This window comes from Podarcis erhardii (genome assembly GCF_964252035.2).
Source record: "Podarcis erhardii genome assembly, chromosome: 5".
NCBI classification, from domain to species: Eukaryota; Metazoa; Chordata; class Lepidosauria; order Squamata; family Lacertidae; genus Podarcis; species Podarcis erhardii.
The window spans coordinates 23780544-23803279 of NC_138509.1; the positions used below are offsets into that span (position 1 = coordinate 23780544).

A 22736-nucleotide genomic window follows, 5' to 3' on the forward strand; every position below is an offset into this window, starting at 1 on the left:
AAGGTTAGGGGAAGAAAACCCCAGACTTATCATCGTGAACAGTATAAATACCTTCCTCCTCCCCACCAAAGTTATAAGTAACTCCTGTATACAGGCAGGACTTCCTGGAACCTCATGTAGACCACTTTTGAGTTTTGATGGAAGATAGGAAGATAGGATTAAGATGCATTTTAAAAAATCTGTGCCAAGGATTAAATCCAAGAGACACCTGCAAAGAACTGGCTTACTTCATTTAAAAAAAAATGTAGCTGATATGAACCAGAAAAATGCTGTGTGCATTAGAATCCAAGTGAATTTGAGAATAGTCAACATAATTTCACATCTGACATGCACAGAGCTTTGCCCAAGCAAGCCTGCAAGCCTGTCTGTGGACTTAGAAGGGTGAAACTGAAATGCATTCACATATAAAGCACAGTATAACATCTACTGGGAGGAACTAATGTTCTGCAGGTGAAAAATTAGGAAGCTTAAAAAGTGAAAAGGAACAACAACAAGAGCTGTGCAGCACTGAACGAAGCACATTCAGAGGGCTCTTAGTTTAAAAACAAAAACAAAAGCAAAAGCAAAAAACCAAAACCCCAAAACACATATAAACATTGTGAACAGAGCCCAGCTCTAGTATGGAACCATATACTAAAAGTATATAAGGAAAAAAAATATTAATTGTGAAACTTTATGTATATTACAGTATTAAAAATGTGTCCCCCAATTTTATGAATTTACACATGCTGCCTTGGGAGGGCTTTTTGCCCAGAAAGGCAGTGTAAAAATATTTTGGATAAAAATAATAAAATAAAAAATATGAAAACCGTGTGTCCAAAACATAGGACACAATATGTGTCTATGGAGTGTGTGTTTTTAAAAAGTAGCTTGGTGTTTGAGGTAACAGGGAAAATAATATATAATGGGCATATACATTCTGATAAAGAAATAAAGTCAATTATTTCCCTTTTTGACCCCTTTCAGAGTCTTGTATTTGTTCACTGGAGCAAAATCTATTCCCCAAACTCAGAATCTGACTTTCTGCATTTTCAGTCTGTGTGATTACTTTTTTGCTTATTTTCTGGGTGGTGGGGGAGTCAGTAACTTTATAGTTCTTAATTTATGTATTAGGGTCTTTCCCACAGAAAACCAGTACACATGTGTTGTAGAATCCACATGTGGAACAGTTTTCTAAGGACAGTACCACTTCAGACTGAAATTAGCATGGTAAAGGTAAGACTAGCTCAAATCTCTGTCTTTTTTGTTTTGTTTTTACCAGCAGAACATTGTAACATGTAATTCCCATGTGTAGTCTAAAGTGGCACCACCCAGAAAGACCTGGACCACATACTTCTACTGCATGTGTAAATCACTCTAAAGCCGAAATCCTTACAATTCATAGGTAAGCCCCTTTAATGAGATTTAACCACAATGCAGAAGTGTGTCTTCTATTTTCATATGTTTTGTGCTATTAAACTGTGACCTATCTGGAATTTTCTGGAGGATATGGTGGCTGTATTTAGTGTTTTGGTGTTACAATAACGAGCTTAGCCTGTGCCTGGGCTCACATGCTTCCCCTCCTCCAGCACAGCCATTCAGTGATCAGAAACTTCCACTTCCATTTTAGATTAACCATAATTTAGTGTGTTGTCTAAACCCTAAACTGTGGTTAATCTTAACTACGGTTAGAGAAACAAGTCAGCTTCACAAACTATAATTTGAAGTTGACTTCTTTCCTTTACCTGTGGTTAGGGTCCAGTGGGTTTGGATGGCATGGCAAGCTGCAGTTAGTAAAAAAATGGAAGCCAAAGATTTTGAATTCCTCCTCATAGCCATGCAAAAGGAGGTGCGAGGAGCCTTTAAACCCAAGGAGAGGATAAGCTCATTGTTGCAACCCTAAACAATGGCTCCTTCTTGAGCAACATTCTACTGTAAGAAAAGAGATGCTGAATTGACTGTTTAATTTTGTGTGATCAGCTGTTTGGAAGATCCCACTTAACGGCCATCAGCAAAATACTGGCTCAGTTCAGACCCTACTTGATTTCTCACAGGAGACACCAGACTCCCATATCTCCATGAACATTGCAAGGGGGGAAGCCAAGGGGGCCAGAGCTCCCTGCATTTTATGCTGGGCCCTAGATCCCCTGTCCCCTTATTCCCTTTTTAAAAGAACACACTTTGTAAACTCTGCTAACAGGGCAGCTGGGTAAGACTCCAGCCACGCACCACTTTAATATGCCCAGGGGCTCCTATACATATAAACCAGCATATGCAGATTTCATGCAAATTTGTTTGAAGTCCTAGCAAGACCCCTGCTCCCCTTCTCCATGCAGATTGTGCCCCAATGATGTGAGTGCTAAATGGGAGACCTAACTGTGCAGATGCCTTTCACATAAGGCGTTCCCCAACAAAAGAGTAGAGGTGATTCAAATTGGGCATCAGCATGACTGGGAGTTCATGTGGTGCTCCCCCTACCACTGAAAGGAAGTTGTGGACTTGGTAAATATCTGAACTAGGCCAGTAAAATTCTCCACCATGAAACATTTGTGAGTCTGCCTTATATGTCTTAATTTAGCACCAATACATACGAAATGTTTTTAAAATCTATAAAATTGTAAAGAAGTGGGCCGTACATAAGAGGAAGATTAATTTCTACTCTGCACTTCTTTGGTTCTATAGAGTTGGAAATATAAATCTACTTACGCCAGTGGAGATTCACTGTGAGTCATAGGATCAAAACCCAACAAAGAGTATTGAGTGTTTGGGGTCCATCATAATGGAGAGTTGGGATGTACACAACAGAGCAACATTAGTATGAGAAATTAACGAAAACCCACAAGGAATGTATAAAGGGGGGGGGGGGAAGAAAGAGAAGAAACCATTATCAATACAAGGAGTGCAAAGGAGTAAATTAATACATCAGCAGTTGGAAGAAGCTTGCTAAAGTTGTTAAACCTAGGGTAGCAACGTTGCTGTTCTGTAACTCTGAATGCATTCAAAATTTTGCAATCTGCACACAAAGCAATATATATATATATATGCATCATAAGAAGGCCATACACATATAACTTCCATCAGGATACTGGAGCTGCACAACTGAGAGTTAACTCCTAATCGACACAGGAAATATCAACAGTCTTGAAAAAGCACCCGTGATTTCATTTGTTAAAAATGTACTGCGAGAGAGAGAGTAATATTGGCACAACACTCCTGACCTGACTTTGTTTTTTCTTCTTCTTTTTAACACCCATCACCCAATATTTGGGAGATGTTCTGAAGTGCAGCAAGGGGAGGTGGAAGGAGGAAGCTGGATTCTTCTCCACACCATTGCTTTCCCACCCTAGGCGTTTTTTTAAAACCACTGTTGTTCCACTTTTTAAAGCAAGTTTTCTTCTGGTCTCAGAACACCATCACACTGCTTTAAAGGGATTTCAGGACAGACCTGCACACAGCTCTGCCCTCATAATTGGTTGGGTTTTAGGTGTATCTGATAAAATATTAGATTTCTTTATCTTTCAAAATGAAAAAGCAAAAAAGGTAAACCCTGTAGCCTTGGGGAAAGGGGGATATGAAAATATGATGGACAAATAAAACAGAAATTCTAGATTTATCATGTCAAACCAACCCTTCCTCCCAGTTTCCCAGATCCTGTTGTCTCTAGCACTTTATTCCACATCACAGCACTTAGCAGACTGCTCAAAATGAAAGAGAGGGCAGTGTAGCATGCAGGGAGGAACCGGGGCACACAAAGGAAGTTCTCTTACCCAGCAAGTTCACCACCTTGCGCCTGGGCCTGGCCTGCAATGGCATCCATGATAGCATCTTGAGAATACATGCTTATTGGGGTGTTATACTGGGCGTGAATGATGGTGGCCTTGCCACCAGGCCCTTTCACCTCAATGGGTTTGTGCGTAGACAGAGCAGAATCCTTCAGGACGTTGGGGTTGAAGCGCTCCACGTACTCTGTGCTGGGATGGGGGAAGAGTGAGGTTACAGAAAGTGAGGGAAGAAAGAAGAAAAGGGGCAAGGAAGCGATGGTGGAAAGGGAGGGAAGGAGGTGCGTGCACAGAGGAGCATTCAAGGACATCGTGCACAAGTAGAGAAAGCTTTTGATCGGACAGAATGGACTTGAAATACCACGGCAAAAAAGGGCAGGACTTGCAGCCATTCCAGAGAATGGATGACCTGTCGATAGCTTCAGCTTTTGTGGAAGAAATGCTACAATATCCCACCATTAAAAGCACAATGTTTTAATTGTGAGAAAGTGTCTTTCTTCCCTCAGATAGGGCACCCACTGGCACTGTGACAGCTGTTGGGAAAAGCCTCTGTAATACAAGTGTAGGGAATATTTGGCCATGCAGATGTGGCTGAGCTGCAACTCCCATGATCCCTGCCCATTGGCCATGCTTGCTGTGGCTGTCCCTTGTACAGTGGCCATGTAAAAGTCAGTGGTTTATAAACACATCTCTGTCTCTCACACCTTCACTCTGGCAAGCCAGGGGGATTATCACAGGCCAAGGACACATTTCAGCCTGACAAAAGCACTCAAAGCGGCTGGAATGTGTTCTTGAAATGGACACATCCTATGACGTAGCCTGGGGGCGAGGCCCAAAGGTCAGGCAGAGAGAGCCGTCCTTGGGCTTGAGGTTACTCACTCCTGCTCTAGGGGCATCAGATATCAGATTTTCTTTCTGATGCATATGACCATATGCAATTTTTTCAAGAATTTTCTAGAAAACCCACACCACTGCTTCTGGGGGCATGAATGTCAAGTTAGGGACAGAAAATCTCCCAATTTGTTATTGTTCCTGAAGCCCAGTCCTATTGAGGTAGACTTAGAAATAGATCAACGTGGGTTTGCTCCCTGGTAAACATATATAGGATTACAGCCTTAGCAGGCTATTGATGCAACTCTTGCTAGGTCATGGTATCAGAAGCTCCCCCCTTCTTTATTTCTCAAATGACAAAATTATATTTTATAAGATACCTTTGTTGAAAGTCTGCCAGGCAGAAATAGTTAATACAAAACCAGTTGTACATAGCTGCTGGATTGCAAGAGGGACAAGACTGTCTTTTTAAAAGCTCTGAAGCAGAACAATACTCGACTGATGTAGATGTTCCTGTCGCGGCAGCAGTTTGACAGGAGAAACGGCGCCTGACCTGTGGGATGTTTATCTCCCTCAGAGCTATCAAAGGGGTGGGAGCCTTTGGGGAATGTATTTTTATGAACTAGGGAGGGACAGTTATAAAACAGATACCAAGACTCAAACAACGCAGTACATGCACAGACACTTCGAGGGAACAGAAACCTGCCACGACATGAACACATTAACTAACATGCGTCACAAACTAAAATGTACATTTATAGTAACATTTGACTTCAAATGGTTTGAACCTCTTAGCAAGGTATTTCACGGCAAGAAGCCTCCACACACTAGTTTCAACAGCCACCACAGGCATCTGTAGCTAGTAAGCCTTCCAGCCTAGCCATGCCATGCTCCCAGAAAAGGAAAAGCCACTGCCATCCACTCACTGCTACTCTATACTAGTTATCAGACTTTGTGGCCAGTACATGAAGATCCTCTGGGAGCCACAACAGGAACAGAGAGGTCTTGTGGCAAACCTTTTGAGTGGATGCAAAATAATTAAACAAAGCCATTCCAGACAAAGTAATGCATTTGCAGTGGCATCATAATAATATGTAAGGAGGAGGAATATTCCTGGAACGGAACTAGCAGTAGAACACACTAGTGCCATTTTATGCCTGCCACACCACTGAGCTCTTGTAATGTGCATCTCACTTGCAAGCACACGCACACAGCAGGAACAAACAGGTTCATGCTACCCCAGGAAGTGGGGACATAGTCAAACATGTAACACTGGCACACTGTTTAATACTAACTTGGCAGCAGTGTTCGCTATGACCTGGGAGGGAAGAGAAAGACAAAAGGAGGGGAAATCAGACCAACAGATTTAAAATAAAATAAAAAGAGCACGAGGCTAGTAAGTATTAACCAGGCTTTATAAGGCTTTTGCAAATTCCTCTACAAATAGGAACAGAAAGCAGCTGTTATGTCCCAAACCTCCCAATGTGATTAACAGAGGGAAAATGTAAGGATTACAGTTTATCCACCAGGATTTATGGAGGTACTGTGACATTTTGCCTGAACATGAACACCAAGTTTTTATTACTGTAACATTGCTTGGCATACTGCTTGGCATGCAAGGGCAAGAAAGCAAACTTTTGAAAGTCGCTTTGGAAAGTGACTACTAGATAACAACAGCAACCCATGTGAACACAGTAGATACTACGCAGATGCATCAAAGAAATAACGCCTCTCACCTCCACAGTGCTAAGCACTCTGGGATCAAGCACCATTCTTTCTCAACCTTTTCTACTGCTAGTGTATTGACATCATGCTTGACCAAGAACATCCAAAGCAAATATCAAGAAGATGCACATGTCATAAACCCTCCTTCCCAGGGTTCTGTCACACCACCATGGAAATCATGGCAAAGCTCTGAAGTGAGAGGCCAATTCAGTTCTCAGTGACTCCCACTGAGCTCCGCAGGTTAAAGTAAATGCATTTTGGTCTGGAACACAGTTGAGAGGGAGCAAAACCTGTCCACAGGGATTCCAGAATGCACCTTGTTTTCTTTTTCCTATATAAATGAATGGCTTCTATTGACCTCATAGGACCTATGGGAAAAATTATAGCAGTTACACTTGCAAACTCCACTGTGGTGGGAAGACACTAGGCACTCCTGGTAACTAGGGAATCAAGAGAAAGTGTTGGATCCGAAATATTCTCCTAGCTGTGTGTATAGATAGATAGATAGATAGATAGATATGCTCTTTCAGGGTCAGTGCAACTCCATCTGTATCAAACTCTCCCAAATTGCAAGAATTCCTAACCAACATAACCAATGTCTTGTCTGGATTAAGTTTTAGCTTGTTTAGCCACCCATTTCTGAACACTGACCTATCACTTTTATTGCCATACTGGTATTAGATTGTGGCAAGAGTTGTGCGTCACCCACACATTGATGACCCCTCCGCTCAAATCTTCAGATGACATCCCAGTAGTTTCATATAGGGGTTGAAAGTATGGAAAACAAGATGGAACTCTGGGGCACTCCACAGGTCAAAGGCTATGAGATGAAACAGCAGTCTCCCAGCATCACTTTCTGGGGGAGCCTCTCAGAAGAACAGCGTTCCACAAACCTATCCCCACCAAACAGCTTAGGAAGGATACCATGGCTGATTGTATCAGACACTGCTGGGAGGTCCAGGACACGCAACAGGACAGCACTCCCTCTGAGCATCTCATAGTGTAGGTCCACTAGGGTGACCAAGTCAGCTTCAGTTGCAAAACCAGGCTGGAAGCCAGATTACAATGGTTCCAAAGAATCCAATGAATACCTACAGTTGGAAGCTTGGTGACCAACTCAAGAGATTCTGGTGACTGATAGGATCAATATGTCACCTGCTATCCACTGATGTAGGCCAACATTGGGTTAGCTCCAGGAATGAATGTTGTCTTATTAACATTTTCTGCAGCTCAGTTCTTAGGACCATTTCACACATTACATAGCAGCAAATGGGTCTTTCCACTGCATTTATGCTCAGTAGGGAGCTGCAGCTAATTCCAGCTCTTTGACAAATGCACTTATGAGACACAGGTGTTTTTGCAACAATGTTTTTGTTCCACATACTCCTGCCACATTTTTAACGGCACACTTAAAGAAAATGCAGGTCCACAGATAATAATAATGTCGCCTCAAGTGCAATTTGGGAGGAGAAGCACTTGTGGACTGGCACCGTCCTTCAGCCAGGCCCTTGAGTCGATCTGAAACTTATTCTGCAAGGAACAACCTAGAACCTTGACCATCTCATCAATTTTCAAGGATCAAGCACTCTGCCAGATATACCCCACAGATCCCTGTTAGACTTTGCGTGAATATGAATTGTAAGCCGCTTTGGGAGCTAATCTTGGCAGGGTGTAGTGGAAGGCAGTTCCCGCTGTCCTGAGAGGTGAACCAGGCTGGAGCACAGTTCCTAGATTTATTTTTGTTACTCCCCCCCCCTTTAAAAGGCCCAGATCTGGTTGAGGAAGAAACTCAGGTTTATGTTTTTAATTTATCAGAGAAGGGAGTCTTCTTAGCAAGCCGTTCAAGTTGCCGCTAGGAAGATCAATCCACGATTCTTCTGGTAGCTGACAAAGTTAATGAGGGAAGGGATTTTCCTGTGGATCCAGGGGGTCAGGTTGCTGTGATAGTCTTGCACACTTCTCTTTAATGGACAACAGGGGTCTTGTGGCAGACACAGAGATTTCTTAAAAGAAAGGCGAAGTTGCATAGTATGAATACATAGATGTACTGTTTACTCCAGGGACGCGGGTGGCACTGTGGGTAAAACCTCAGTGCCTAGGACTTGCTGATCGTAAGGTCGGCGGTTCGAATCCCTGTGGTGGGGTGAGCTCCCGTCGTTCGGTCCCAGCTCCTGCCCACCTAGCAGTTCGAAAGCACCCCTAAGTGCAAGTAGATAAATAGGTACCGCTTTATAGCGGGAAGGTAAACGCCGTTTCCGTGTGCGGCACTGGTGCTGGCTCACCAGCTGCAGCTTCGTCACGCTGGCCACATGACCCAGAAGTGTCTTTGGACGGCGCCGGCTCCCGGCCTCTTGAGCGAGATGAGCACGTAACCCTAGAGTCGGTCACGACTGGCCCGTACGGGCAGGGGTAAGTTTACCTTTACCTTTTTACTGTTTACTCCACTGCTTGCTGTCCAAGTTTTAATGGGGGAGGGAGAAAAGGAAGGGGGAAAACACTGGTTGCCAATACAGGTTTTCACATCAGGATAATTAAAAGTTTCCCACTCCATCTTGTTTCCTGCCCTTCAGTTTCTCTCACTCAAGAATATTCTCCCACTGGCTTAGTAAACTGTGCTTTAATCCAAATATATCTGCCTGTTACAGAAACTCACTGAGATATATTAGGAACAAGTTGTAGTCAGTAAGCAGATCAGTGATTCTATATCCATTTTAGGAATGTGCAGGACAGCTGGGCATCTGCTTACTGAGAAACACGGTGTAATAGTATCATTTTCTGAAGTGGATGCTGTTGGCTATACTAATCCTCTAAGCTATGCCCATGCACGTAAAACAACATTTTAAAGTACGGCATAAGCCTTTAGTGATATACCCCTTGAATAAGAGGCGAACTAACTCTTCCACAGTATCTGATTGGACTTTCAAAACACATCAAAGGCAGAACGCAAACTCTTCACATACCAGCAGTCATGAAAATGGACAACTGACAGACCACATCTAATATATCCTAATGAAATTGGTCATGAATGCTGTGAAGCAAAGATGGCAGCCCAGACCTTGAGAGGGCTCCTGTATCTTTAACAGATGCAGAGATGAGAGGCGCTTGTCAGGAACCACCACACCTGGTGGAATGTTCCATTCTATGCAATTCTTAAAGGTGTATGAACTTGAGGTCTTGCACTGGTTCCCAAACTTGTGTTTGAAAATGAGACCTCCATGCAGGTCCATTTTCTACCCCTGCCCCTCCAGCCAGTTTGGTGCACTCATTCCATTTCATTTGTATATTGTCAGCTTTTGTGACATCCAAATATTTTCCACTGAGATTTGCCATGTGACAAGAGGGCTTGAAACACTCTCTTTGTTGGCCCCACCTCCCCTGTTGGGTTTCCCAGTGGACTGGGAAAGGGAGAGGGGAAGTAATGGACATCAGTATAGCAATAGACTGTCTGTGAATTCATTTGCAGTAGTTTAAAATAATAGAACGTAAGACAACTTTTGCTTATGCAAAAGATGAGCACAGCCAGGTCTAAAACGGGACAAGAGCGATTTTGTACAGCTCGTATTGCCACAGAATCTAATATACTGATCACTGACCACTAAACAAATTTTCTCATCACATCCCCATTGATCTCATCCAAGGAGGCCTACAAATGGAATGACCATTGAATGCTACACTTTCACAGCTGCACAGACCTGGCACAGAAACACTTGTGTTGAATGGCAGAGTCAATCTGTGACATGGGTGGAATTTTATAACTATGGAAACAGTGCTCCCTCCTAAAGGCAAGCCTCTATTATGGGATGAATTAAAGGAGGACACATGAAATTTGATAATGACGTGGGAGTTGTCTGGGAGCATATTCATGCCAGACATGGACTATCACTGTCAACAGGCATCAGGGATGTGAATGTGCTCATGAAGAGGTAGGCGTCATGTTCGTACTCATGGAGATTGTTAAATAGGAAGCGCAATATGGGTCGATCTCTTTCTTTTATTTGTCTCTCTACACACATACTAGCTTAGGGCTCATCCACCCTGATTTTTCTCTGTGCTTTCTTGGCACACACCCACTCTTTTCTGGTCTGTGCCTGAGTGCTTGCTCTCTCCAACTGCAAAAACCTGCTCTTTAATGCTTTTGGAAATCCACAGTAAGGTTGATGGTGAATCCTTTCACACTAAGGAAATAAAACCAGTTTAGGTCAAAGCTTTTTGTTTAACTAAATCAGCAAGAAAATGGACCAGTTTCTGATGCGACATCAATTTCATACCAGAGCAGTTCTAAAGAGGTCACTGTGATTCAATTGCTAATTGTGTGTCACCTAGGATTAAAAGTGCTGTTGAATGGAAATCCAGATATAAAGAGGATTATCTTAGATATTTATGGCTATTAAAGTATTAACGAACTGATGCTCTGTCCAGATGGAAACAATTGATTACTCTTCATTTTACCCCCTCTAAAATGCTGGTGCTTCTTGAATAATTTCTACTGAGTTTCCCTATCTTTTCCCCACAGACTCCTCACTCTCTTCTGATTTGAAAACACATCTGAGTGAGCAAAAGCCTAAGAGTTTTGAGACACAAGATTTGGGGGAAAAAATCAGAGGATCCTACTAATTATTCCTCAAACTCCATTTAATGCCATTGGAAGTTGTTCACTGTGATGGACAAGGGGGAGAGTGAATTTAAATTCTCTGTACTTTGTAGATGCTCTATAGATCCTATAGTACCTACCGTAGTCATTTTATGTTGTATGACACTAGCACAAGCCAAACAACATCGTAATTCAAAAGCCCAATGGTTATTTAAAGAACAGTGACTTCAAGGATCTATTTTTCAGGAAATCATTTAGAAAAGTTGGCTAGTATTCAGTAGTAGTCATGTCACTCATTACCAGATGTTTAGGACAAAAAAGGAATCTCTGTAACCATCATACCCTGCTTGTGAGCTTCTCAAAGGCACCTGGCTGGCTACTATTGGTTTAGGTGGACTATGAAAGGCGAGTTATTATGTACTAGATTTAATGATGGATTCAAGACAAATGCACACTCACTACCCAGAATGCTTCCAATGAGCTGTGTATAGAAATTGGCCCATTCACCAAACTATCTAGAATGCATGATCAGAAAACAAGTTTATTACATTTACATACCATCTAAGAAGTCCACCTTCTGAAGCCCTTCGTGTGAGACTTAACTTATGCATCTCAGCCATTTCCCTTAGAGTTTCTGCTGAGTAAAGGCCAATGGGGTTGTTATATTGCCTTGCCGGGCTTAGCTGGTGTTTAGGGCTATTGCCATCTGTGATCGCTGAGCTTGTTTTGGAACCTAGGTCACTTTTTGCTGGTGAAAGGTCAGATGCCACAGACTGAGAAGACACTGAAGATCTAATGTTGACAGTCTTTAAGAAGGAGGAACTATGTGACAGGCTCATCTCTTGTTTGCTGAGGTAGCCTGAATATGCTCCATTGCTTGCTAAAATGCTACTCATGGACCCAGCCGATGTGCTACTTAGAGGATTGACGCTTGCTCGGTTGCCATTGACTTCCAGAACAGTATCCTGTAGAAGCAAACATGCAGGCGAAAGAAAGAAAGAAAGAAAGAAAGAAAGAACGAAAGAAAGAAAAGCAATCATAGAACACATGCAAAAAGAAAAAGTCTACAGCTCTGGAATTCTACACATATCTGCAAGGTTGCCAACCTCTGACTTTTAAAAAATAATATTCTCCTTCTGGAAAACCAACATGTCAGGGACAGAATCTTACATATCCGAAGTGAAGCCAGGTGGTTTTAGGACAGATTCTGGTGAAATTTGGAGATTTCTGGTTTTTCAGATGCCAATAGCAATTGCTTGACAGAAACACATAGTATTATGCATCAAGTAAGAGCTGTCTGGTTGGCAACCCTACATATCAGACATTTGCAACAGAATAGATGTATGCAACCTTCATAGCCTTGCATTAGTCAAGCGAAAATATTAACCACATCTCTTCCCAAAGCAGCATGTTTCTCAATTCAAGATGCATGTCAATAAAGCTTCTCATCTGAACAACTGCTGATATTAGTTACCATACATGGTTCAACTGCCCATTTGTTCTTACAGAAAGGATATGCAGTTCTTAGATAAATTTGGCTTTTTGGATGGCATCTAACTACACCTACAACATATGCACATACCTATATCAATGTTGTTATGTAGATATGGGAGGGCTAATATTTCGACAATCACGCCACATATGATTAGTCTCAAAATTAAGGGCCACTGCCAGCGGAGGCAGAAATTCATGCTAATAAAGGTCGTGCAATGTGGTTAGCAAAATAGGCTGTAAAGAAGATTCTATTAATAGACAATCTCTCTGTACACTTTGCATTTGGAAAAGTGGAACACAGCCATGTACAGCCAAAGAATCTCCACTTCAGATATCCTTTCAATTATTTATTTCCTGCTAATTTGGTCAAAATGCAGAATAAAGAGAAAAGACTGAGATGTTTGAAAAAGCCAACACAAAGCCAACATTCTCCTGGCAGGACCAAAACTTGAATTCAAAGGAGAAAGTGTATTGATAGACAGGGATCAAACAAGTGGCTCCTAGAATCCAAAGCAACTATTCTGCAGCACATCACTCCAATTTCACCACTGATTACCTTTGATCTGGGAACATTCGATGACAACACACAATACTGTAGCACAATGACTTTTTCAACAGTACGCAAGTGCTCACGGTTTTCACAAAGCACAGGTGTATAGAAATTGCTCTCCCTTCCTTTCTGTTTTTGCAGTCTCTGCCAATTTTCTGAAAGCTCTTCCCTGTCGCTTCCGCCATTCCTCTCCCCCACAAGCAATTTGGGAATGATGCTATGTAAGATGTTCCAAACGGACTTCATGGGTGTGCGTGAAATGGTGATTGCCAGCAATAGTTTTGTTTCGGGTTTTTTTTTTTGCTACTGGTGCTGGTAATTGTCCCCTTTGGTCCACATTTAAAGGCTTTTCCACCTACAATGCTTATTACCCAGGAACACAGAGCATCTCTGAGCACTAGAGCATCTCCGAGTACTAGTAACCATAATCTGTTGGTTTGTATGTGTTGCACAAAATCACAAGGAGTGTGCGTTATAAACTAAAAATTTTTTTGCGTCCAGTCTTTAAAAATAAGCATTTAATTCTAGATTTGGAAAGGGCTACAAACGATAAATATATATGTATATATGTAAATGGCTGTTACAAACAACAAAACTGATTTCTAGTGATTTTGGATGAAAAATATCTACCCTAACCAAGAAACAAATGTGTCTTCTTAAGAGACTCTTTTTTCCTTCATGGCTTGTCTTACAAGCTCCATGTCTTCCTTTAACAACTGCTACAACATCAGTTTGCTTTGCCTTTCAGGATTTACACAGAAAATGCTTTTTATGGCATGAAGGACTGCCATATCTCTGTCAACAATGTCCTCACCAACTTTTTTATTGGACGAATTTTGTGCATATGCAGTTAGGTGGGGACTAAAACCATATCGCAAGTTAATGAATGCTTTTAACTTCCCCATTTCCACTTCTGCCTCTTCTGCCTTTTCTGCTACAGACTCAGGTGGAGATGGAGGCAACTGGACTGCCATTGCGTCCAGTCTTTGCTAATTATTTCATTTCAGTTAATACAAACTAGAGATGCATGACTAGGCAAGAAGTAAAATTCTGATCCTAAACCTTCTCTGCCTTGTGGGATATCTTCAGGAAGAGGAGAAAAGGCTAAGGAATAAACTCTACACAGGGAGTGGAGTCCCTAAGACAGTTGGATGGGATCTTGTACGCCTCCTTGCAGCAACTCCTGCAGCCTAGCTGGTGCCAAAGGTATTGCTCTGCTTTCCTTTGGACCACCTCAGCAAGGAGGAGAGGTGGGGTTCTGTCACCTGGCTAGCCCAGGACCTCCATATACACTGCCCAGGCTTGCAGCCCAGGGAGGTCACTTTGGTACTGCTAACACAGCAGTTTGACTTCACCCCCGGAGGTGCACCCAATGTCTCTTGAGACAGACAGATGCCGCCAACAAGTTTATACCTGGTGAATCCTGTCTACTCTGTCTGGCAGCAGGTCTCTATACCCTGCCACCTGCTCCACCTGTCACCTGCTCTTTTTAAATGGAGATGCCAAGAACTGAACCTGAGGCTTTGGCATGTGAAACATGGGCTCTCCCACTGAGCTTTGTTCCCTCTGTGTAGCTTTCTCTTCTCCGTCTCTCTGACTGTCCCAGTGTGGCCTTAGGGGTTACAAAAATGAGCATTATTTTTTCCACGGCAAACCTACTGTAACTTTTCTTGTGGCCAGAAGAGGAGGCTGTTATCCTGAGCATCATCCCTGGAGACATATTACTGTCATCTTGCTAGAATACCTTATTTCATGGCAGAGATGGAGTTGGTCTTTCATTCTGTGGCTTCTAGCAACATTGTGATGAATGGAGAATTCAGGAAGCAGGAGTCTAATCTTTCCCAGTGATGCCACGTAGGACATAACTGGCAACACACACACACACACACACACACACACACACACACCGCATCCCCTGACTGCACTCTTTTTCCTTTTTTTAATAGAGTGAAAGTGCACTCTCCCCCCACTTAAATATATAATCTTGGGGAGGGAGACGGAAAAAGAAATCTATGATGAAATGGCTTATACCTAGCAATGTTTTATGCACAGATACCTGAGCCAGCTACATTTCATATGTTTAGCTCCTGACTCTAATGATCTATTCCCATGAGCAGTGCAACACTGGAGGAGTGAATTGGCAAAAGCCCACAGATCAGCTTCCTTAAGCTGTGTGGTACATTGTGACTGGGAACCCCTGTCCAGGAGAATGAATCTGCGATCCTTGCACTGAAGTTATGCTGCTCTTGTAGGCAGGCCACTTGCACAAGCCCTTAAATGTCCAGACTCAGCCATATCAGGTGCAGTATGAACTGGCTCTCAACCTGAATCAGAAATGCAACCCTCCACCCGTGTCCTCCTTAGGGACATGATTTGGAAGTTTAGGGACAGTCACTTATGCTTCCTCTCTTGGCACTTGCTTCAAAATCTGAAGCAGCATGGTAGCAATATCAACCCTAACATCCAGAGGCTCTTGGTTGCAACTCAGCAAAGCTCTTATCCACACCTGTTCCACGAAGCCCTTTATTTAGAGATGCGAGGAGTCACACGTGAGGTACTTGATCAGTAAGAGTTTGCTGAGCAGGCTTTCTGAAGGGATTTGTGTTACTCCTGTGACAGGCTTGTTGCCCTCCCATGGTTCCCATAGAGATGCAGAACTGATGGTAATGGTATGAACAGCATCATGTGGGATGTGAAACACAAGAGCAGTCAAGTAAAACATTCCTAGAGTGAACATGTTTACACACGGGGAGGAATGTTGTCCAGCCAGCAGGTAAACTTCCTGTTTCCTTCTGCGCTGGGACAGACTTCCTCTGCATGTGACTAGAGGTGGGAGTGGCCTCACCTTTGCAGGTAACAACAAAAGCACAGGGCAGGATAGCTATCTCTCTCTATGACTACTTTTGTAGAAGAAGCAACATCTGCTTAGCCAAAGATGCTCTCTTGGCTTCCAGCCAAGAGAGGACAAAGGGACTGTCTCCTTATGAGATAGTATCCAGGTGTACGTTACTTTTCTAAGCTAAGTCTACCTTCTGGGATCCGATTGTGAACAGAATGTGAGTAAACTCTTTTTTATACTTTTATAGAAGACTGTGTCATGTCTTATCTTTTATGGGGGAATAAGGGGAAAATACCGGAACAGTTATTATAGAGGCTTTAGCGACAGTGGCGTAGCGTGGGGGGTGCAGGGGGGGCCGACCGCACCGGGCGCAACATCTGGGGGTTAGGGTTAGGGGGCGCAAATCCACGGGTTAGGGGGCACAAATTACTTGCCTTACCCTGGGTGCTGACAACCCACGCTACGCCACTGTTTAGCGAGCCTGAGCAAATGCATCCGCTGTGAGTTTAAAAAAGGGAATGTTACTCTGCTAAAATTGTGAACTTGTTTACACAAGTTGGAAAGGCTATAATTAAACAAGAAATTCTCTCTTGCATCCCTGAACATTCCCACACATCACATTTAGGGCTCATACAGACTTGTGCTGGATTCATAGAATTGTAGAGCTGGAAGGGACCCCAAGGGTCATCCAGTCCAACCCCCTGCAATGCAGGAATCATAGAATTATTGAATTGTAGCATTAGAAAGAGCCATGAGGATCATCTGGTCCTATTCCCTGCAATGCAGGAATATGCAGCTGCCCCTTATGGGGACCGAACCTGCAACCTTGGCATTATCAGCACCACACTCTAATCAACTGAGCTATCCAGAAGACAGGTTTCCCGCTTGTCCTGTGCTTTCTAGGCATGAGTCTGAATGGTTTTGTGCTTGCGCCACCACTTCCCCCAGGGAAACCAGTTCTTTAGTGATAAATCGGAGCAAATGTCGATCCGGAGAAATCCTGATTGACATTTGCTCCAATTCATCAGTATAGATCAGATTTCCATGGGGGAAAGGGTGTGGCAAGGGCAAGCTTGGATAAGCCCTAAATTAGTGGGGCTGAGCTGCTGCTGAAGGTCAGGTGTCCCTGAATTCACCTGTGCTGTAATCCAGGTAGAATTGTAGCATCCTCCCAATTTGTGAGGTCCCTCAAGGCCTTGCCACCTGCACCTCTGCTACTTCCCCCTCATTTAGAATGTTATGGGGCCTTCCTAGGGCAGGGTCAAAGCCCCCTGCACCCCCCTCATTGGATGTAGCCCTGCATCCTACATGCACCACCTGGGCCACATGAGTAAAGGACCTAGATATTACAGCTTGTAGCATGGAAACCAGCCACAAGGAAGCAGAGCCAGCTCTGCAAAGGTTAACCTAAAGCAGCTCTCCATAGGATGGGCCCAGCAAGCAATCGGCACTGGTCCAATCTTAAATAATATGTACACAGTGAATATTCCCCACAGTGAAGCATGGGGGAAACCTGCCATTTTTGGCTAGAGAACTGCAAACTGACCTACTTTTCCTGTTATGGACTACAAATGAACATTTCTAAAAGGTGTCCAGGAGAGAGAAACATTTAAGACTTCACAAAGACCTTTGACCTTACTTGATCCTGGGATGCCAATGATAACGTCAAAAATGTGTATTTCTACAGCGAGGGCTCAAACACTCTTTGCAAATCAAACAGCAGCGCCACAGCATTCTGTTGCAACTGGTAACCGGAATAATGAGCTCAAATGTAACATTTATTTACTGAAACTTTTTTTTATCCCATCTTTCACTGGCAAGGTCCCTGAGGCAGCATGATAAAGGCTGCTATCTAGAATACAATCAGATGTCAAATCTTCAGAGGTCACTGGTCCTACGGGCAATTGCTCAACCAATGTACCTAAGCTGGAGCTGATAGATCTATTCTGGTAATAGCTGCCACTTTAGGCCAAGGTGTCCATAGTCTTCTTTCTCAAGGTTAGGACCGCAAGCTTGCTTAGTTTCTTCAGGAGGGTAATCAAGTAAGGTTGCAAACCTGCACCCAGGTAGGCTATTTGAACCCTAACTGCATAGAGAGAGTCCTATGTGCTGTGCATACAGTTGAACTTGAACAGGTTCTATGAAGACAGTCATGAATTGGCATAGGCTTAGAGGATGGAAGATGGGGAGTAAACACACACACACATATCTCAATGTGGAAAAGAAGCTATCTCACTGGCTTTGACTGATTCTGAGGTATCTCTGTATGTGCTTGCTCATTCTTTACAGTTCATCTTGTAAAACAGCTCCCCTCCCGCAACTGGTCTGTTTGATCTGCCTCCATGGTCTTCACTGTCACTTGAGCTCTAATCTCCACCATGCTTATGAAGTGCATACACAACATCACAGTTTTTATTCCAAATTGCTTATTATGGAATAACTGCTACCACTTCATTCTCTATCACAGATGGGGTGCGAGTGAATCATTGTGTAGCAGGGGAAATGGCCTTGTATCAGGTTGCTGCCAAAGAGAAGCAGAAAGGTAGACATCTGAAATATCTGGTGTGATGAGCCGCAGGAGTTTTCCAGAGCGCCTACCTTTTGATGAGGGATCACAGGCATTGGAGAGTCAATTCTTGGGGTGGCTGTAGGAACTGGAGCAGGACGTTTTGATCTGGAATGAATGCAAAAGAAAAGGTCATTGAATAGCTGGTATTTCTCCTCATAACTTAAAGATAGCACTGAAAAATACTTCAGAGAATATAATGGTGGTCCCCCCACATCCCTGTCCTCCAGATCAGCCTCCCTCCTTCCGGTTTGGTAACAGTAGCATCCACTTCTTCTTTTGGGTCTCTCTCTCTATACAAAAGCTTGTTGCTGTCTGTCCATTACACAGAAAAAAACATAACAAGTGGGGCTACACAGATGTTGGGCCACAGGTAAAGCAGCAGCCTTGGTCCTCTGTGGCAGGAGTCACTGGGAACCAGCTCAGCCCTCAACTAAGACTCAGCCAGATTTATTTTGTGCTGTTTTCCTAGGCACAGGGCCAGGTTTTAAAGTTCTGTATCTGAGCAGGGGTTTTTTGGGGTCCAGGCGCTTTCCTCAAGAAAACCGACATTTTACCACTGAATCAGAGCAAACTGCAACCAGGTTTTTCACAGATTGCCATTTGCTCCAATTTAGCAGTAAAGCACAGGTTTTCCTGAGGAAAGCACCAGGACAGAAAACACACAATATTGGGACAGAGAGCTTTAAAGTGTGGACTTATACGTGGAAAGTGTGTCTGGATGAGCCCTCAGTGATATCCAGTGCTATTTTTCTAGAAAAAAGACATCCCAAAACTAACCATGAACATCTTCCTCATTCTCTTAGAAAGGCAATGGCGCCCACCTGAGAGGTGCCAGAACTAAGTATCGGTAAGTTCCAGCTGAAAAAAAAGCCCTGGTGATATCCCTACTGAAGCATTTGGTTGTCAAAATCTGCCCTCCATTCCTGGCACTGGGTGGCTTTTGTCTTCCTAGTCCTAAAGTAGGTCACAAGGCCTCTTCGTGTGCACAGAACCCTGAAAGATGCTATGACATACCACGAACACACCTCCTCTTTCATAACAACAGATATTTGTTGCTCTCACACATAGCACAGTACCTCGAATTGGGGACATGGTCCTTAATTTTTTTATACTCCTGGCTAGGGGTGGGCAGTATGGTATATCAACATACACTATGTAGAAGAATGAAAGGTTACTACCCCCCTTTCTCTCCCTCCTCCCCTGCTCTCTCTCCCCACCTCTTTCCCCCCAACCTTATACGGCATACAACACGAAAGTCTCACATCGAATATAACCGACCCAATGAAATATCTTTACGATCTGAAAACAGAGACGATATTTGTACTATTGTAACCCAAGAAAATCCTTAATAAAAACAATACTAAATAAATAAATCACCTGAAACAGACCTGAAGTTCAGATTGCGATAACCGTTTCTCCAAAGGGAGCTTTAAAACAGAGCATTCATGTCCAGCAAGGGGCCATCACTGGAAAGGGCATGCCGGACAAATTCCTGGGAACAGCTGTGAGGGGCTAGCCCTACTCTTGCCCGCTCACTCCCTCACTGGGAAGGACCTGCAGGAGAGCGCGGTTGCGATCGCTTCTCCTGCCCACCCCCTCCCTCCCTCTACATCCCAGGACCTTGACATCATGATGTATTGCCATATTGCGATGGTTAGCTTGTGATATATCATGATGTTGCGAACCAGATATTGCCCAGCCCTACTCCTGACCATGAATTGTTGGAGGAATTTCTACAGAAGCACAACCGATCCTGTCCTTGGCCCCCCAAGGGACATCCCTGTGGATGGGCTTGCACCCAAGCTGCTTGCAGTGAGGCAGCACAGCCAGAGGTGTTACAGCAACCTGTGCTCTTCAAAGGCCTTCAAAGCTATGGGCCGCCATGATGACATGTCCCACGCCTGACTGATATGCTGCCATTGTCGCTGCCATTGTTATTCCTGTGGAAGCTCTCTTCTAACATTAGCTTTTAAAGGCATTTCAAAGCACCACGCTAGACACAAAGGCTTTACGGATAATTCTTGTCTTGAGCATCTTCCGCGGTGGCATTTACAACTGAGCATGAAAGCTCACTGCATTAGGCATACAAAGAACTGAAGGGGAGGGCAGCAGAGGTGAAATCCCTCGAGGAAGAATGAAAACATGATTTATGCAGGGGCCATGGTCTCTCAAGGGCTTGTCCCTTCGTTCAGGGACACAGGTTTCCTGGAGCTCATTCTTTCACTGTCAGGGTCAAATCTGAACAAATAAATTCAAGGTTCTTTACCCCCTAAAGTAAAGGAACTGCTATTGAAAGAGGAAAAATATGTAAGGCTGTGAACTGTTTATTGCACAAGCACTAGGGAAAGTTTTCATTAAAGGAGTGCAAGGTTTCAAGCCATGACTCATTCCCTCCTTCCTCAACCCTCTCTCTTTTTGGTCTTCAAAATGGGCATTCTAATGTAATTTCAGAAGTTTCTTGTACATGCATTTTTTATGTTTCCCGTTTAATAGTGGAAGGAGAAATTTGCACCTCTCTCTGTGTAATTTCCAAAGCTGTCATGCATCCAGCCCTCGCCAGGTCACTCCACACCTTACCAAGCCTGCTCCACACCCTCCTGGAATATTTTCACCTTGCTGGAATGGGTCATTTAATTATAATGATACCTCTTGCCTACCTGGGCTGAAGATGTATACGTGTACAAAACGTACTGATTCTGTGCGGTTTAAATGTGGCTTATTATACAAAGGTGAGAGTCATATTCATTGTTCCACCCACTTTCCCCTATGGCCCTCCCCACCAGTGGAATGTGGCCTGGAAAGGCTGTCCAGGAGAGTATTTGACCCTTGATCTGAAAAAAATGTTTCTAATCCCTGCACTACAACGAAGTCACTTTCTTCAATCTAGTTAACATACGGGCTGAATATTGCACTTGGTTAGTGACATGTGTGGGTCCTGGGCTACGGGGAAAATGCAGGTGGGGTGTGCATTGCTTTAAACTCTTGAAGAAAGGTACAAGAGCATCAAGGCACACTTCCAGCTTCCCTTTGGTGTGTCACAACAAACGATTTCACAGACAAAACTGAAAAGGTTGCGTCTGTCATCTTGCATTTGTAGCTCCTTTGTCATCCTGGAGCAGGAATGCCATTTTATTCTTCAAGTTACTGATTTGCATCATGTCATATTGCACCACGACACATAACCTCCCTACGTTCTCCGGAGCGATACTATTCAAACTATTGGGTTTGCTTATATTTATTCTTGCATGAGAATCTAAGAATACAGCTGCCAAGTCCTCAGTGGCAACCACAGATTCAGTTATGGTGGGCAGCTGGAAATCCCTGAATCTTTTTCTACATCTAGAATAATGCTGTTTTAAAAAAGATGCTAGCAACCCACAGAGACAAAGAGTGAGAGAAACAAACCTCACTGGGTGTTAGAAAAAACAACTGCCTGCCAAACCACATTTGTGGGCCTCCTCACTGCTCAAATCAAAACGAATACTTCCAGCAATCTGGCGCAACACACGTTCAACATCTACTAATAACACCCTGTTTCTCTGTTGTTTCACCTACATTTCTCATGGGTTCTGATCTGCTGGTAGCTGGTATCAACCAGGCACATTAGCAAGACAGGTTCTTGATTTTAGCACTATAGACAGCTCCTAGCAAGCAACTTGCTCCAGTGAAAATTGGAAGTGAACTGAGGCCTTACGAGCCTCTGCCTCCAATGTACACTTTCACTTGATTGAAGAATGGAGATTGTTAACAGGTCAACACTCGTCTCTTCTCCCCAACGCCTAGTTTCCCAAGCACAGGGGTTTCTTTTAATGTACAGAGGAACGTTCCACAATGCAATCCCAAGCCCCACCTGAGGTCTGAATAGGTATATCCTAGATGCAGGCCTACAACCTCAATGAGAACTAGGCCTTGGCCTGCATAACAAAGTACCAACTACATGGTGCTCACAAGCTCTGAACCATGCTTCACTCCTTCCTTGATCACTAACCCACAAGCACTCCCCTGGTTCCTCATTCTGAGAGTCCAACTATCTGCTCCTCTTGCTCCTCTTTCCTCCTCTGCTTGGCCTGCCTCTCTGGAATTTACCTCAGCTTTCCAGCCAATGATTTCCTCTTACCATTCAGTCAGATCGCTTAGTGCAAGGGTGGGGGGGGGTGCCTGCAGCCCTTCAGATGCCATTGTGCTCCATTATCATTAGCCCCAGCCAGCAACTCCATTATCATTAGCCCCAACCAAGCGTCAAGGATGATAGGAATTGTGGTTCGGCAAGATCTGGCAGGCCACAGGTTCTTTTCTTTAGAGGCCATGACTCTACTGATAGCAGGTGGGGTGGGGGTAGTGAATGGAGTTTCCAGAATCACACTCAGTCCAGTTATTCA

The 22736-nt window shown here is 43.7% G+C and overlaps 1 protein-coding gene across 16 annotated transcripts in view; it reads right to left on the minus strand.

Moving 5' to 3' along the window:
- Positions 1 to 22736, minus strand: part of LDB3 (LIM domain binding 3) — a 148682-nt gene that overhangs the window by 57569 nt on the left and 68377 nt on the right. For 13 of the 16 annotated variants that reach the window (XM_081861172.1, XM_081861164.1, XM_081861167.1 and 10 more), the window contains 2 exons: positions 18387 to 18462; positions 11464 to 11870 (listed from right to left, as the gene is read on the minus strand). In XM_081861172.1, coding sequence (XP_081717298.1) covers positions 11464 to 11870; positions 18387 to 18462 — 483 coding nt within the window. Of the gene's footprint in view, positions 1 to 2685; positions 2701 to 3746; positions 3951 to 5884; positions 5908 to 11463; positions 11871 to 18386; positions 18463 to 22736 lie in introns of all 16 variants that reach the window. The other 3 variants (XM_081861175.1, XM_081861171.1, XM_081861168.1) reach the window with 2 other exon arrangements.